At 41.2% G+C, this 16,615-nt stretch overlaps 1 protein-coding gene across 2 annotated transcripts; it reads right to left on the bottom strand.

Moving 5' to 3' along the window:
- Positions 1-284: 284 nt before the first annotated feature.
- tfap2b (transcription factor AP-2 beta) lies at positions 285-11,176 on the bottom strand. Of its 2 annotated transcripts, none has more exons than XM_067482963.1 (7): positions 11,037-11,176; positions 8,632-9,093; positions 7,301-7,355; positions 6,248-6,467; positions 5,904-6,022; positions 5,116-5,257; positions 285-1,504 (listed from the first exon to the last, which is right to left on the bottom strand). In XM_067482963.1, the coding sequence occupies exons 1-7, from the start codon at positions 11,082-11,084 to the stop codon at positions 1,213-1,215; spliced, it is 1,338 nt and encodes a 445-aa protein (XP_067339064.1). In that variant the 5' UTR covers positions 11,085-11,176; the 3' UTR covers positions 285-1,212. The 2 variants fall into 2 exon arrangements, with proteins under 2 accessions (XP_067339064.1, XP_067339065.1); XM_067482964.1 differs by lacking the exon at positions 11,037-11,176 and adding an exon at positions 9,386-10,980.
- Positions 11,177-16,615: the final 5,439 nt, after the last annotated feature.

The following is a 16,615-nucleotide window of genomic DNA, read 5'->3' as shown; positions in this document are numbered from 1 at the left end:
ACAGTAGACGATAAAACCTGTTAATCTTAATTTGCACTGTTGCATTTAGCCTATATTGTGGATCTAAATGTTGCTTTTTTTCCAACAGAGGAACTTAAACAAGCAGAACATTCACTTTATGTTGTGATAAACACAGCAGCTGGAAAATGCTAATTAACAGTTCATTCCAATCTGAATGACTGATAATATTAAACAGTAGCTTTAGGGTCAGTCAACCCACTTTATCATTCAGAAAGTTGATTTTTCTTTTGAACCCCTCAAATGGGAATTATCACACCTGAAGGTGTTGAATAACATTTTATGAAACAATTAAGGATAAATGCCCCAACATTAGCAAATGAAAGCCATGTTTAACATTTTGAATAGAAAGTAACTAGTGGAAATCTAGCTAAGAGTTTCCCTGGAGAAAAGGCGCAGGCTGCACACCTCGCATAATAAAACACATGATTTATTTTCAGTGTGATAGAAATGAAATCACTGGACAATTAGAAGCATGTCTACCCATCATCAGCACCATGACAACAGCTCTATAAGAACAGAAAAACACTGGATGAATCCTGTCCCCCTGCCAGCTCACAAAGGTCAAACCACAGATAAATAGGCATACTCCAAAATAGCTGGTGCACCTATTTACACAGCCATCCATTTAAATTAATATAAATAAATATTTACACACATAAATTAACACCCTCCCTCCTCATACTTGGGTTAAATAACCAGACAAGCCTGTTTCACAGATACAATGCTCATCACCCATCATCTTTATACCCACAATGCTTTTTCTGTGTGAAGACAAACAAAAGTGCGCACACACACACACACACACACACTGTCTCTCTCTCTAATTCAGACACACAGACAAACACACACAGTGTTTGTTGGCTGCTCACAGCATCTCAGTCTCACAGGATGCAGGCAGGGGGAGCGAAATGGATGTAACACAGTAACCACCATGTCCTCAGGGGAATGAAAAGAACGTAACACAGATGAAAAATCCCTCTGTGCTCTCTGACACTGGCCCACGGGTGTCTTCCTCTGCCCTTTTTTTTTCTCTATCGAGCCGTCTCCTTCCTCCTCCTCCTCCTCCACCTCAGACCTGTGTGCGTGGCAGGTCAGTTTCGGTGTAAAGCTAGAAGTAAGGTTGTGACGCCTCTGTTTGTGTGTCTGCCTCCTTGCTTGGTTCTCCGTCATTGCCCCCCTTCTCCCCCTGCTTCATTTCCGCTGCTTCTCCTCTTTGTCTCCGGCCTTGTTGCCGGCGTCACCGTGCCGGTTGTTGGGAGGGTTGTTAAGAAACATCTTGTCAAGTCCTTTGAGAGCCTCGGTGAGGTAGTTCTGGAGGGCGGTGAGCGCGGCGCAGATGGCGGGCGAACCAAAGCCATGTGTGATGAAGGAAAAGTGGGAGAGGCAGCTCTGGATGCCAGGCTCCAGGATGGGGGTAGGCCTTGAGTTGCCCAGGGGAGTCCTGTCCTGGGCCAGCAGGTCTGTGAACTCCTTACAGAGCTGTCTGCATGGGAGAAGACACAACAAGACATCAGGAGGAAGCCTGTTTGAATGCAGGATTTACCTTAAAGAAATGATACCACTGTTTAGTGTCATAAATGTAATGACAAATGAATTTTAGCTCCTTGAGAATGTTATTTGCAAACATGCAATAAAACATAAACGTCATAAGATCCAGTTCTGCAATTGCCAACCAGTCAAAACCTCCAAGGGGACTCAAAAAAGTCATTGCACATTCAATAGTTTTTGAAAGAATTTTCAACATAATATCAACTGAGGACATTGGTGGTTATGACTAAAAATAGAATATGTGAGGATTATTTTGAGAATGCAGATCACATTATAGTGCGTAAATACACTGTATTTGCACCAAAATGAGACACTACCAGCATCTTGCTAAAATCCGTGAGGGTTGACAGTGTTTATGTTGCAGAATCAGTTGCACATGTTCTGTCAGTACTGCTCAAGTGAGATTATACAGAGAAGGTGAAATATATTACAGTCTCAGTTTAGGTGGGAAAGGGAAAAAATCACACGCACTTTAAGCCGTATTTTACAGTAGTGCAAATCTTAGTAGTGAATTTTATGTCCTGTGGATAAACAGCTCAACAGGACAGATGGGGGGGGGGACATCTATGAAGTTAGGAAATGAAATGATGTAATTTTAGTCACAAATTTCTCCCCAAATGTAGCACACGACACACAGACATTATGATTGTAGTAATGCAAAGCAAAAGCAGGGAATTTTCAACAACTGGGGTCTTGCCAGAGTGGAGAAAAGACCTAAACCAGCGTTAAGACCTTCACTGAAACCCAGACTGATGAAATTCTTGCAGGTAGTGGTGCACCAGCTCCTGAAGGCTGCAGGGCCCCACCTAACTGTTCGTGGAGAAAATGATCCACTGAGAACTCTGAGCTAACGCTTGCTCTCTGTCTCTCTTTCTCTATCTCTCTCTCTCTCTCTCTATATATATATATATATATATATGTATATATATATATATATATATATATATATATATATACGTATATATATATATACGTATATACGTATATACGTATATATATATATATATATATATATGCAAAAAAATTGCATTTCCTTAGATAAAGTGGGAATACAAAGGAAAGTGTGTAGTATGTCATGCACACTGAAGTGACCTTCAGTGCATCCTAAAGCTCATTCTCTAACACAGTTTTTTTTTAATCAACATTTTTTCTTTCTTCCTTTTATGTACTTGTTTTATTTTGTGATACCTTGTGTTTCCCAGAATGCCTTTAGAAAACCATCAGAGGACTGTTTCACTAAGCCTGTACCTGGACAGAGCGGGAACAACGCAAACACAAGAGGGTGAGTTTTCCCAGTGAATGTTTTGTCCATAAAAACATTCACTGTTTTTTTTATTATTATTTTTTTTTAATTATTATTATTTTTTAAGTTGAATAGTCAGTTGTAAATTCGAGATATTCTTGGTTTTTTTAAAAAAAATGTACACATACTGAAAAACTCTCTAAATCATGTACAGATGTTAAGGCTTTTTGGCATAACTATCACACACCATCTTGCTCTAATCTATGCAACATGTCCTGTTTTATACCTTTTAAACCAAAATATTCCAATACGCACCAAAATACCAACTGAATTAAAAGGTTTATGCTAACTATATTAATTACCTATACAACCTTAATGTGAATCTAAAGCCACAGGAAAAAAACAGTTGTACAGTTTGAGGCCTCCACATCATAAGCAAATATTTAATTGTTCTTGTGTAATTTGTGTGAGGAGGTCATAAAAGTCGTCATCATCATTCCTCACTTCACGGATAATTCTGCAGTTAAATAAAATGACCTCCCAACATTATTCTCCTTGTTAAATTTCAGCAAATCACTGTCTGGTCTTAGGCCCACATTTTATATTCAGGAGACCCCTTTTCCTCCTTTCTCCCCCTTTCAAATTCAAGCTTGCACACACACACATTCTGTAAGCGGCCTAAGGGCAGAGCTTCAGCAAATGAGTGACAGGCTGTGCAGGCCGGGCCCAGCTGGGGTTAGGGGAGTAGAGAGGAGAAGCCGCCACCCTGGGCTACACTCAAGGCTCTTGCTGTTGTTTTCTGACGACTTGAAACACTTCACTGCTAAATAATGAATTTCTAACAGGCAGCACCGACACGCAGTATTGGAACAGGTTTGAATCCAAGCATCACTCATCGACCATCGAACACACTGTACATATTGAGTACCACTTCGACACACACACAGATAAAGCAGATGGTTTGTGCAGTACAGGCCAACAGACAGCAGTTCTTATGCAAAGATAAAAATACAAGTCTTTGTTTGGTGCTTACAACTATAAAACTCACATTCAGGAGAGTAAATGGACATAAAATAGGACGAGATGTTAACTAGCAGACTCTCTTTGTTGATTGCATAAAGTTCTAAAGTGACTCTGTGATTTTTAATCCCCGTTTATAAACCCACATCAAGGCTGGTGCCCTATCTATCATGCTCAGTTGCTAAAGGTAATCACAAAATCCTGGATTTAATTCCACAGTTAAACAGCCATAAAAAATGGATTAATATAAGTAACTTTATGAGGAGGACCAGTAAAATGGATGTCTTCAAAGACTGGAAGCAGAGGTCAAACATACACTGGAAACCTCAGAGCATTTATTTTATAACGTCTCTGAGCTGTGTTGTACAAATCCAGCATCCAATGACCTAAAATGTTTTCAATGAAATGAAATGTTTTTGTCACTTTTTAAAAAGAAATCATAACATGCTTGTTTTTATTCTAATACTTGAATTATAAGCAGTTTCTTTATAGTTTTAATGAGTGTTGAGTTTAATTTGTTTCATCAGGAAACACGTCGGTTTCAAATATCAGTGCTCACTGTGGGACTGTGTCACTGTGAGTAAAGGGGAGTTTGGAGGAGGCCTGAAGCCTCAAGGGGTTGCAACAAGGGGATCATAGAGGCCCCTGGTAAAATGGGATGGTTTAATTTCATAATTAGAATTCACCAGAAATATTTAAAGAGGAATGCTTGATTTTTACATGGTGTACATGTAGAATGGATTTAGTTATGTAATGCAAATGTGTTTTCAAATGAGGAGTTGCTGAGCCCAAATCTTGTGGACACTGAAATGTGCATTCTAACATTTCATGGGTTAAAATGGAGCCAGTGTTGGGTGTGTAAAGCATCTATACCAGTAACAGGTGTAGGTTCCCATTGATCTATTGGGGATCTACACATTACACGGGGTCACAACAACTAGGTACATTTAACTCCAGCAGTGTGTGTGTGTGTGTGTGTGTGAGAGAGAGAGCATGTGCAGCTAAAATATACTTCATAGCATCTCTGTTACTTTCCTCCCTCTCATCAGTTTTGTGCTGACAGTAGTTTGAGGGCCCTGAGCTTTGTCTTCCACCATACTCAGTTTTCCTAAAAGCTCAGTTCTTGTATGAACTGATCAACAGTATAATGACTGACTGAACAAATGGCTTTAATCCCATCGCCGCTGAAATCTGCCTCTATGGGAACCCGCGGACGTGTATTGTATATTTCTATTTCTATAAGGGCGATGACGGAACACGATATAATCAACCAACAAACTCACTTTGTCGCCAGCAGCATGTTTTTCCGCGTGTGCAGCTCGTTGGGGTCCGCGTGCTGCCGGTTGAGGTACTCGCTCACGGCTTTGGTGGGAAACTCCGTCTCGCAGATGTAACCGAAATCCCGGGCCAGGTGGACCGCTTCACCTGGTGCGTCGAGAAAGACAAAATGAGTTGAACGGGAATGTAAATATAGACTTTATAACGGATCATTTTGTTTTAGGAAATGTGATGAAGTTACTGATACTTATGAACATGTGTTGTTTTTACGCACCCATGGATGACGCAAACACAATCAAAAGCTACTTTGTTTTGCTTTTTGCAGAGGACAATCATCAAATTTGGACATGTTTCAATTACTTTTTTACTTGACTTTCGTTCTAGGTATCAAGTCGTGTATTTAATTTAAACGAAATCTGGATCATATTAAAAATGCTGTCAACTGAATTTGAATGTGCAGCTCTATGACAAACATCCAAAATTTTATTTCCTTAAAGTAATTATTTAAAATGTGTTTAGCAACCCTAACAGTTTCTCACTGGCTCCACAATCGATATTTCCCTGCTGTATTCTCATATTTAATATTTGACATTTTTTAAGTAAACATTCTACTGTAAGATCACCTTCGCGGTCCTAAGACCTGGTGACACTGAAGTTTAATTTGTAATACAATTGAATATTTTAAATAATTAATTTACAATATGTTTCTGGACAGAATTTTGACCGGGCTTTTTTTTAAGACAAAAATGATTTCTTGCATACAAGCTAAATTTAAAATGTCTGCATTAATCACCTTCTACGAGAGACGTTAGTAACGTGACATTGGCAGCTTTGCGTCTTCCAGCGGGTAAATTCAGTCCAATCTTCTCCAGCTTTTCTCTCAGACACTTGCCACCGTTTTTGGACTTTGCTCTGCAAGAACAAAAGAAACGAATGCACGTCACTTTGCGTATTTTGAGGCCAGAAATATTTACAAATGTGTTTTTAATATTAGACAAGCTCTTATTAGAAACCATTGCACTAATTCATGACCTATATTCGCTTATAGCTTTGGAGGCCTTGTCCTATAACCCAGGGGTTAATTAATACACTCATACATGTTTCACACTCCAGAGTTACAGGTGTCTGCAGTCGTACCTTCTTAACACGCCCCCCAACAAGGAGGCGTTGAGGCACTCGGGCGGGGACAGTCTCCTCTGCACCTCCCCTACGGTCACCTTGTACTTGGAGGTGGAGCTGAGCAGCGACAGGCGGCCCGGTACCGAGCAGAACACTTCGTTGATGTTGACCGTCACCCCACCGATCAGCCCGTCCTTGCCGAGCATCAGGGAGCCCATGTTTTTGGGCGGCATGGGAACTAAAAGAGGGGGATCAGAGGAGTGGAGGTTTTTAAACCTGGGGACAGCATCCCGACGAGTCACGTGTTCAATCTGTCAAAACTTTGCGCGCTCAGAGGGCGGCAGTGGACTTAATGAAGCGCCCACGCGCCGGGAATTTGCTGTTATTTAATGTCGCGCGACATTCTCATTACAATATTATCGATTGTTGATTGGCTCGCGCTCCCAAATCGCATTAACCCCCTCCCTGTTTTTTCTCCACGGCCGGTTTAACTCCCACCAGCAGCACGGGATGCTTCTTTATCCCGCGCGTTAATGCACGCGTTAATGTCGTTAAAAAAGGCAGCTTCGTGCGTGCATAAATTCGTATAGGGGCCCGTGAGAGGGTTCAGGCTTTCTGATGGCTCCGCGGGGGATAATACTGCAGATTAGCTCTAAACGAGCTCACGAGATCTCGGCGAGCGGTGTCATTTATTACATCAGCGGCTTAAACGCCCCGCGGGGAGCTCAGTCACTCAACATCCCGTAACTAAATCACCGAACATCATCAGAGCTGCAGCCTGACAGCCACACACTGCCTGCCAGTCAATGAGCAGGGATCGTTTGCCCAGTGGCACACTACTCATTCTGGACCGAAAAGAAAACGTGGATCTAATAAAATAAAAGTGAATTCTTTTATTGTATAACTCTTAAAATGTCTAGGGAGTAAAGACATTGTTGCGTAAACCTAGGTCATAAAAACATGATTACATATTTATAATGTTTGTCATTTTCAATTAGTTTTGTCATAGGCTTGTTGGGATTATTCTTCAGAGGTGTGTGTGTGTGTGTGTGTGTGTGTGTGTGTGTGTACCTTTCTTAATAACTGATTGATCCAGGATGTTTGTTCCGTTGGTGTCTTCAATGGTCTGTTAGAATTGGGATAAATACAAATCATTAGTCGGATTTATGCAATATCATCCATATTGTAAAAAATCTGCAATAACCCACTTAACGAGCATGTGAAGCTTTTTTTGTTTGTTTGTTTGTGTCGAACACAATTCGAGAAACGAAGAGAAAAACACACGTCGTTAAGTTGTTTGTATCCACACAGTGATCAAATGTATATAATCCAGTGGTGTAACCATCATAGAAGAAGCCATTTGAAGTCTTATTCATCAGTGTCATTCATCATCCTGCCTGAATTACACTCGTATAAAAGGGGGAATAAAAAGTTCAAACAAATTTATATGGGGTTAATAAATGCATGACTCGAATACGCAACAGCAGAAATGAGAATCTATTGTGGAGGTTAAATGGCAAACAATTCGTGATGGTTGTGCCCTGAGGGGAAACCAGGGGAAGATGAAATCCTGCCCAACTGAATATGAAGTCTTTGGTCGTTTGCTTGTAAATTTACCTCCTTATAGAAACGAAATTATTCACTATTAAAAGTAAAAACTTCAAACTCCATTCCCAATAAAATTATTATTATTCCACACAATGGGTGGGCAGGTTATAATCAAATGCCTCAGAAATATATATTCCCACTTAGTGAAAGCGGTTATTGTTGGTGAGGTAAATTACACATTCAGCGTACGTGCAGCCATTTGTGAAGTTGATATTGTATGTGAGCATCTTCCCATCAAAGATGTCCCACGTTTCCTCTGACAGTCTGTTTAGCTGTGGGATATTTGCGTTTAGGCTACAGCTGCTGTGAGTTCAGCCCTGGGGGAGCTGCTCTGGGTTCAATGACCTTAATGGCACGGGAAACATGCCCAGACAATGTAGAAGACAACTGTCAACAATTCCAATTTTTTTTATATAATTGCTGTGATAAAAAAAGAAAACTAAAATAGTTTAATAAGTTTAAATAAGTTTAAATATCATAAGGGCTAACTATTTTAGTTTTATTTTTTGCATGCAACATATTGTAAGTGGCATTTTAATAAAAGGGGGGGCTGCTAATGCCGTTATGTTTTGCCATGCGTTGAAACACTTCCCGGATTTGTATTTAAAACTTCAGACTAAATGCATCAATAAATTTACTAGAATCTGCTTCTGAGTTGATTTTCAGTAAGTAATTTTTTATTCTCATCGCATGCAAGCAGTCTGCAGTTAGAGTGATCCCACTGTTCTTAAAATAAGTTTAAATATCATAAGGGCTAACGTCTTGGTCGCATCCTCCTGTGACCTTTGACTCACCTGAACATCCTCCATACCGTGCAACCCGTGCAGCAGTCCGTCTCCCATTCCGGGATCCAGTCCCGGGTGAGCGGAGTGGAGCAGCACGTCGGGCCGCCGTACGCCACCGTAGTCCCGCCGTGGGTCCAGCCCCGACAGCTGAGGCAGGGAGGCCCGAGGCTGCGCCAGCAGAGCCGAGCTCTCCATCCGGTCCCCGGCGGCGTCCTGCCGCTGCCGCGCCCCCCATGCGCCCTGCTGGCTCTGGTGCAGGGAATTCAGGGAGTACGGGTCGCTCACGTGGGAGTACGGGTCCTGGCTCTGGTAGTGAGCGAGTGGCTGGTACGGTGGCGGGAAATACGGAGGCTGGAAGTCCGATGAGGGTGCGTGAGACAGCGGCGGCGCGCTGGAGTAAGGTCCCGCGTGCGATACAGAGCCCAGCTGGGACAGGCGCGAGCTGTGGCTCGAGACACCGTCATGCCGGTCCTTGAAGAGGGTGCAGAGGACAAGAGAAAACTCAGCTCTTTGCAGAATTCGATCCACATTTGAACGAAATGAAACCATATGGAGGCCCAGCATCATGATGCATTTATTAGAGCATTGCCTCTGGTGATGCAGCCAAAGCAGCCTAACTGACACTGAATCTCCTGAACAAAAAGCACACAAGAGCCTGGAGGTAAAATGTTACAGCCTAATTTAAAATGTCTGTCAGCAAATATCTGCGGATTCACCATTTGCACAAACGAATACTGAAATATAACGAGTGAAGAAAACTCACCGCGGTGGAGTAGGAATGAACTAACATCTGTAAAAGCTCTGCTCTCCTGAGCGCCTCGCGGTAAAACGGCAAGGTAGTGAAGAGCGTGTTTGGTCCGGATAGTCAAACTAATTCCAGGTTAAAGTAGTGCGTCAGTGTCTGCAGGCACTGCCTGGTCTACAGCTCCACACAGAACCTTCCTCCGCCCGGAGCTGCCGCCGCTCTGAGTGTGAGCACCGAGCTTCCGCTTCTACCCCCGATTTACGCTGTAATTGTTATTCATGACTGAGACTTACAGGAATATTAATGTGCGCGAGGCAGGGGACTGGCGACACATGGAGCGTGAAGGCTCTCGCGCAACCGTGAGTGACGTTTAAATTCCGTGGAGAACCGAAACGACGCACGAACAGCAGGAGACAGAAAGAGGACTCTGTGGAGCAGGTGAACGCAAACGAAGTGCCCACATCCGTGAGGAATTCCCCATCACCACAACGTGCACTCTGCCCCCTTTGTACAGGCGAAGTCTGGAGACACTCCCGCACAAACCACTTGTTCTCCAAGAGACTTTGACGCTGTAGAATAAACAGAGCTTGCGCTGACTCTCATGGGGTCGACTAATACCAGCAGGGTCAGAATTCTGGTCCCGACGACGGGCTCGAACATGAGCGTCATTTTTCCAGCAAAGCCCAATTCAGTCGACTTTTACGCACAGACATAAAATCGCTGCACAAAGTTGAATCAACGTTTTTATAAGAATTTTCTTTCACTCCCTCACAAATAAAAGAGCGACTCATGTTGTGCTGCAGCTGCAAACGCTCGAGACACAGCGGGGCGCGCTAGGGGCTCGCGTGAGCGGTGTCACGAGTCAAAAGAAGCGATTAAACTTGATACTAAACTCGACCTCTTGGGTGACTTGTTTAACGACAGTGTTGCCTCCCCTCCCTCGCGTCGTGGGAGAAAAGCCATGTGCGGCACGAGACAAGGGCTCCCTATTGGGGCCTCGCGAGCTGCCCTTTCTTCGTGCGCTTTGTGCTCGGGCCCATTCAGACGCGCGAGCGACCAGAGAAGCGTCTCACCCCTGCTCGCGCCGCAGCGGAATTTCTCCCCCCTTCCCTGCAAGGTTTTTTAAAATTATTGTTTCGGGATCAAAGCCAAAACAATTTACATCCTTGTCATACGACATCACCCTGCTCTGACCCCAAGTGATTTTTCTTCTGCAGTCATCTCACCCCCCAAATGAAGCCTTTTATTAGCTTTTTCTTATTTCACTACACGTTTCCAGACCTAAAATAAACTGCACTATAAACGCCAAGTTCTATTTAATAATAAGGGTGAGGCACGAAGAACAGATGCAATATAAATATTTAGAATTAATTTATGTTTGCCCCTAATACTCAGTAAATTCTACTGCACGAGAACCACAAACATACATATTTCAATAACACAAAAGCTTAAACAAAAAGATTCGCGCAATAAGCCAAATCATGTCCGGACGAAATAGTCATGTATTGAAATTCCCTCCACTTTATATTCCAATTTATAGTCACCACATCATAACTATAACAGGCCCAAAGCCTCCTGGAAAACGCCTCTTTACTAGCACTTCAACCAAGCTCAACTCATGAGAAACAAGTCTATTCCTCCAACACACAAACAGCTGGACGGTAGTTACCTCATAAATATCTTCATACTTGACATTCTCAACTAGTTTCCACAGCATGGTCGCGTCTCCGGTGTCGGTAAAGCGAATGCAGCCAAGTGAGGCACGGATGGCTCAACTCTCTCTCTCCCTCCCTCCCTCTCTTCCTCTCCCCTTCCCTCCCTCCCTCCCCCCTCTCGCTCTCTCTCTCCGCCCTCTGTAAAGACAGGCTGCATGCTTTGTGAATGGGGAACCCCTGGAAACACCACGTTTAAATTAATGAGCTTTACAATAAAATCGGAATCAGTTAAGAAAACACTTAATATCGTAGTCACACAGCTTTGATAAATAAAGGGTGTTATTGAGGAAAAAAGATTTCTGAACAGGTGAATGAGGAACAAAAGCTAAAATTAGCCTATAAAAAGTTGTATTTTAATTCAACTGTATAGTTTTTCATTTTAAATAATGTGTAAAACATGTAAATGTCTAGGATTTAATCTTTATTCTCAGAATGTTGTAATGTGTCTTGGTGCAGTGGAATCTACAACAGCCCCTTCAGGTGTGATGCTCTGCATTAACCGAAGCTCTAAACCACACTAATTCCCCACTGCAGGCCATTCTTCCAAAATCTAGTCCCTCATTTGGTCTGAATAGTTGTATGGAGTTTAGACCTGGTGGACTGACACCATTTAATAAAAGAAAAATCGTACATTGTGTCCTCTTTTCATTTTATTTTATATTATTTAATTTTTATATTTAAAATTTTGTGCATGAAGGAGTATTTGTATTTCATTACATTACTTAATACATTTTGGGGAGAAATGACCTAAACCTGGTAATTTATAACCCTGATCTGATCACAAGATAAAGAGAACAGTTAGCTCATTCCACAAATTTAAAACTGAAAGCTGAATGTTCGGGAAGTGAGCCACAGTGAGAGCTGTCCCATGTGATTTTTTGGCTCCAAACATCATTGCTTCTCTGACACACAGGGCATTAACATGTGATTAGGCCTGCAGTACATGATCATACATGGACCCAGCTAGACACACTTTGTGCCATATACTGTACTCAGTACAATCACCACAATTCAAGTATATTAAAACATTGTGGCAGTAAATCAACACATACAGTTATTTTGAGGTATTTTTCATACTTTGGCTTGTACCTTTTACTTTTATGCCACCACATTTATGTAATAACTATAGAATTTGGTAATACACACAAAGAAAGCCGTATAATAAGACTTTATTGATTTATGGGTATTAAATTCACAAGCTACTGACCAGTACATGAAGTAATTCCGAATTAGATTCGAAACATATGACCATTGAAAATAGAGTATAAGGTGGTAAAATAAGCTGCAACAATAATGCAATTAACACAAAAACACATCACCAAATTCCTGTAGTATAATATACATTGATATGAATTGAGCAAAGTGCTTTTTGAACTATGTTTTTACAACTATGTTTTTGTTCTTTTACACATAACACAGGTTTTCTTCATCATGGTGTTTTTATAAAATAAATGATCTGAATATTTTTCCATCATATTTGGACATTATCTCATTGGGCTTAGTATTATGGACAAAAGTGTTTCTGTGTTATCATAATACAAACCATATTGTTATCTTACACATTTGAAATCCCAGGAACATAGATAATTATGTTTGTTAATGTTTGTTTAAATGTCATTTAAAAAATAATTATTTTAGGAGAAAAAATCTTGGATATTAAAAATCTTGCACTGTGCCACATTTCAGTCAAATAACTTGATTTATATAATCAATCTTTGAGCAGCATCGCCTCTTTGGCCGTAAACAATTGTTTAATTGTTTAACAAAAACGTGACATTAAATGACCTCACAGTAGGAGGATGACTTTAAATTTAATTACTTGCATTGACCAGTGGGAACATGTTTTATTCATTTAGAATTTTGTTGTTACTTGCATTTTTCTTATTGAATGAAGCAAAAATATGCAGTAAAAGAAATGATCCTACAGTACCACATTTTATTCAGCTGATAGAAATGACTGACTGGCTGTGCTCCTACTCTCGTCCCTGCTTATTTGAATCAATCGCAGTGTTTTTGTTAAAGTCACACAACAATCCCATTTAAATCACTAACAAACTGGTGTCAAGCATTTAAATGACACCCACAAATCCCCTCTAACCTCCCCCCAATACCGGGAGGTCTGCTCTCTGTGTGGGAATTGCTCCACCTAGTGTCAGAGGAGCCAACGTGCATCCACCCTTTACAACTGAGTTGGATGAGTATTGTCCTGTGTCATTGTGGCATAGATTCCAGTTTAAGTCATTTAAGATATAATGTCTTTAAGAAGTAATATACATGTGTTTCTGCTCTCTAGTACTTTTAAATTGCTGCTGCAATCATGTCCTTTTAAAAAAGTCACATTTTTAGTTTGCTAATAAACGGCGGTAAGTTTTAGGTTTTAGTTGCACTCAAAAAGCTGTTTTGCTTTGATTTTACTCGACGTTCTATGACATGATTAAGCTCCTTTGATGTTTGAATAACTAAAAAAATAAATAAATAAATAAGCCACCGAGGACACAGGACATGAATGTTTAAGAAGCACGGCTGTTCCCATGTTCTCTGGAATGACCCACTGCCAAAGTTCCCTCTCTTTCTCCTCCCTTCTCTCTCGCACACTGACATACCCAAACGTGCACACACATGGCAGGGCATATGACTGTCAGCGATGACAGATGTCCTGACAGCCTGGAAGTCTGGAGGCATGGTTGTGGTTGCAGTCCTGCAGCGCTTTGAAACATGATGTATCCGCATACATTACACACATGTCACACTAATTCTGCTCTCTCTGCTCCCCGTCTTTTGTTTGCAGACTTCTACAAATGAGACATTTGTCTTTTTTCCCCCCAACTTCGCTGGGGTTTCTATCAGGAGGCCAGAGATGGGTCTGATTTCACCTGCTCAGACCTTTTTCATTTCAGCACTGAATACACATCTGTAAAGACTCTGTATTTTTAGCCTGATTAAGCATCTTGCAAGCCGGAAATCACATTCACCTACATCTTTGCTGTCTTGGCATCTCACCACTGCATCCCAATTGAGGCTAAGAGGGGAAAAAAGCTAAATAAGTGTGGAGTGATACTATAGCATTTAGCTAATATATATTCTTTAAATGAGATGAGCCATTGGTGTGGACTGACTGAAAGTACAGAGTAGCCCAGCTTCAACCCTGTTTGTGTCCAATAGCAAAGAAAACTAACATGCATTAATGAAATGGTACTATGGAACAAAAGCCTCAAGTGTTTTGTGTATGAAAATGAGAATGTCAAGCATTCAAATGCATTCATTATTTAATTTATTCTAATTCTCCTTGATGCAGCACTTTTTTATCACTGTGATTTTTACTGTAAGAATGGACCCCGTGTAAATCCGATGATTTTACAATAAGTCATTTTACCCGAAGTGATTTACAAGTAGCAGACAGTAGGGACAACTTTGGGGTTCAGTGTCGTGTAGAGGAATAACCACTTACTCTGTGATTTGTGGACGACTACTCTACCAAATGAGCTACAGCTTTTATTCATTGTTTTACTATTTACACCTTGCGTAGCATTTTCTTTTCTGTTCCTTGGAATTCCTTGGGTTGTACTGTAATTGTACAGATTCAGGCTGCAGTTCGCCTTTGGGCCACTAGGTCGCAGTACAACACCACAAAAGGAGAAGCAGGCCAAGCAGTGGGGACCAGAGTTCAGCTTTGATTGGATAAACGACCAGCATTAATCCGGGTCTTAAGGCTGTAAGTGTCACTAATGGTTCTGTGGATGTGTTAGGGAAAACATTAGTTTTTTGTTTAAAATGGTGCCAGTCAAAGGTGAAATACACAATATGAAACCACATGTGTAAAAAATTAACAGAATGATGGCTGGATGTCATCTAAAGAGAGACATTGCTCAGGTACTTAGCAATATTTGTTTTCTTCTACTCACAAGTTAAATGTGTTTAAATTCATCCAATAGAACAAAAGTAAATACTGTTTAGTCAACAAACCTTTCAGTGTTTCCATGTCATCAGTGGCTGTGTGGGTTTCGGTGGATGTCTGGCACAAATAGAACTACATCCTTACAATAGCTGCATCCTGGGAAGCTGGAAAGTCCTAGCTTTGCATTAGAAATCAATAATTAAACCTTATATTAAAGCACCATCTGGATCCCACACCGCTAATGGGAGCAGAGCAGAGTGAACAGTCATGAAAGAGAACGAGGTGTTTCTGTCTCACTGGATTCTTGCAGGTTTGACTGAATTGCAGTAGCTCCTGGTGTGTGTGTGTGTGTGTGTGTGTCTGTCTTGACAAAGTGTCGGGGACAGTTAGGACGACGACTGCATAGAAAAAGGCCTTGAATGTTCCTGGGAGTGAATGGGATCAGGACAGAGAAGGAAGAGGTTTTAGTAGAGAATAGGAGGAGGAGGAGGAGGAGGGTTTCAGCTTCAGAAGAGAGCGAGACTGGAGAGATGGGGCTTAGAAGTTGGCAGAGTTTGGTGTTCGTGACGGTGGGGTTCAGTCAGCAGGAGTTATAGTCCCACTGAGACGTCAGACTGTTTAATACACTTGTATAGAAATGGTAGTATTCATTTCTGAGGTGCAGATTGTTTAGTGTGTGCTCTGCATCTTAAACCGTCTATGTATGAAATGATTCAAAAATCTAACTGGATTCAATCACCCGATGAAGAATACTGTATAATGAAGGTTCAATGGGAGAGTAGGCAGATGTACTTAATGTAGTGCATTGCTTTGTAATATAATCAATAGTGTGTGTGAATTATGCAGCAACTTCCCCATCACATATGCATTGCTTATGATTCATTCTTGTCCGTTTGTCAATTTACAGAAACTCCAGCAGAGGCGATGTATCGATTTAATTTTCCAGCACATTTTGATCAAGCTGCTTATTATTCTGATGTGGGATCAGCAGGGACGTCTTTCGCAGGAATTACATGTTTATCATTCACGCAAAAATAAACAGCGAGATTCAGTTACTTCCCTCCAAGTGTGTGTGTGTGTGTGTGTGTGTGTGTGTGTGTGTGTGTGTGTGTGTACAATATGTATCCTCACACTCATTTGTTACCACTCATACCCTCCAGTGAGATGCAGCAACCATCAAAGAGCTGATTTTAAAAAGCTGCTTTGCTTCATTCTGTTACATCTTCATGCACAGATGAGTTTGATGACTTATCAGGACGATTGTTTCAGATCAGCCACTCATCATTCCTCTCAGCAGCAAAAACTAAAAATGATTTAAAGGTATCTTTAAAAAAATGCTTTAATATGGTCTGAATGGGGCCGTGCAACACTGATGCAAACTCAGGTTATTCCTCTAAATTCTGCAGCCATGTCAGACTGCACCTTTCACTGTAACCTGACGTAGACAAACATTTAAATCAGCCTCCTGGTGGTTAATATGTGTACATGTTAAGTGTTTCAGCAAAAATTCTTTCAAATAGTCCTGTTTTTACTGTAATTGGCTGCACTGAGTAAAAAGCAAGAAAACTCCACTGATGTTGAATTGTTGCCGGGGTTAACTTTATGAATCCGTAAGGTCTAAGGAGGAAAAGCCGGAAG

This window comes from Channa argus, chromosome 17 (genome assembly GCF_033026475.1).
Source record: "Channa argus isolate prfri chromosome 17, Channa argus male v1.0, whole genome shotgun sequence".
NCBI classification, from domain to species: Eukaryota; Metazoa; Chordata; class Actinopteri; order Anabantiformes; family Channidae; genus Channa; species Channa argus.
This window is presented reverse-complemented; position numbering and strand designations above follow the sequence as displayed.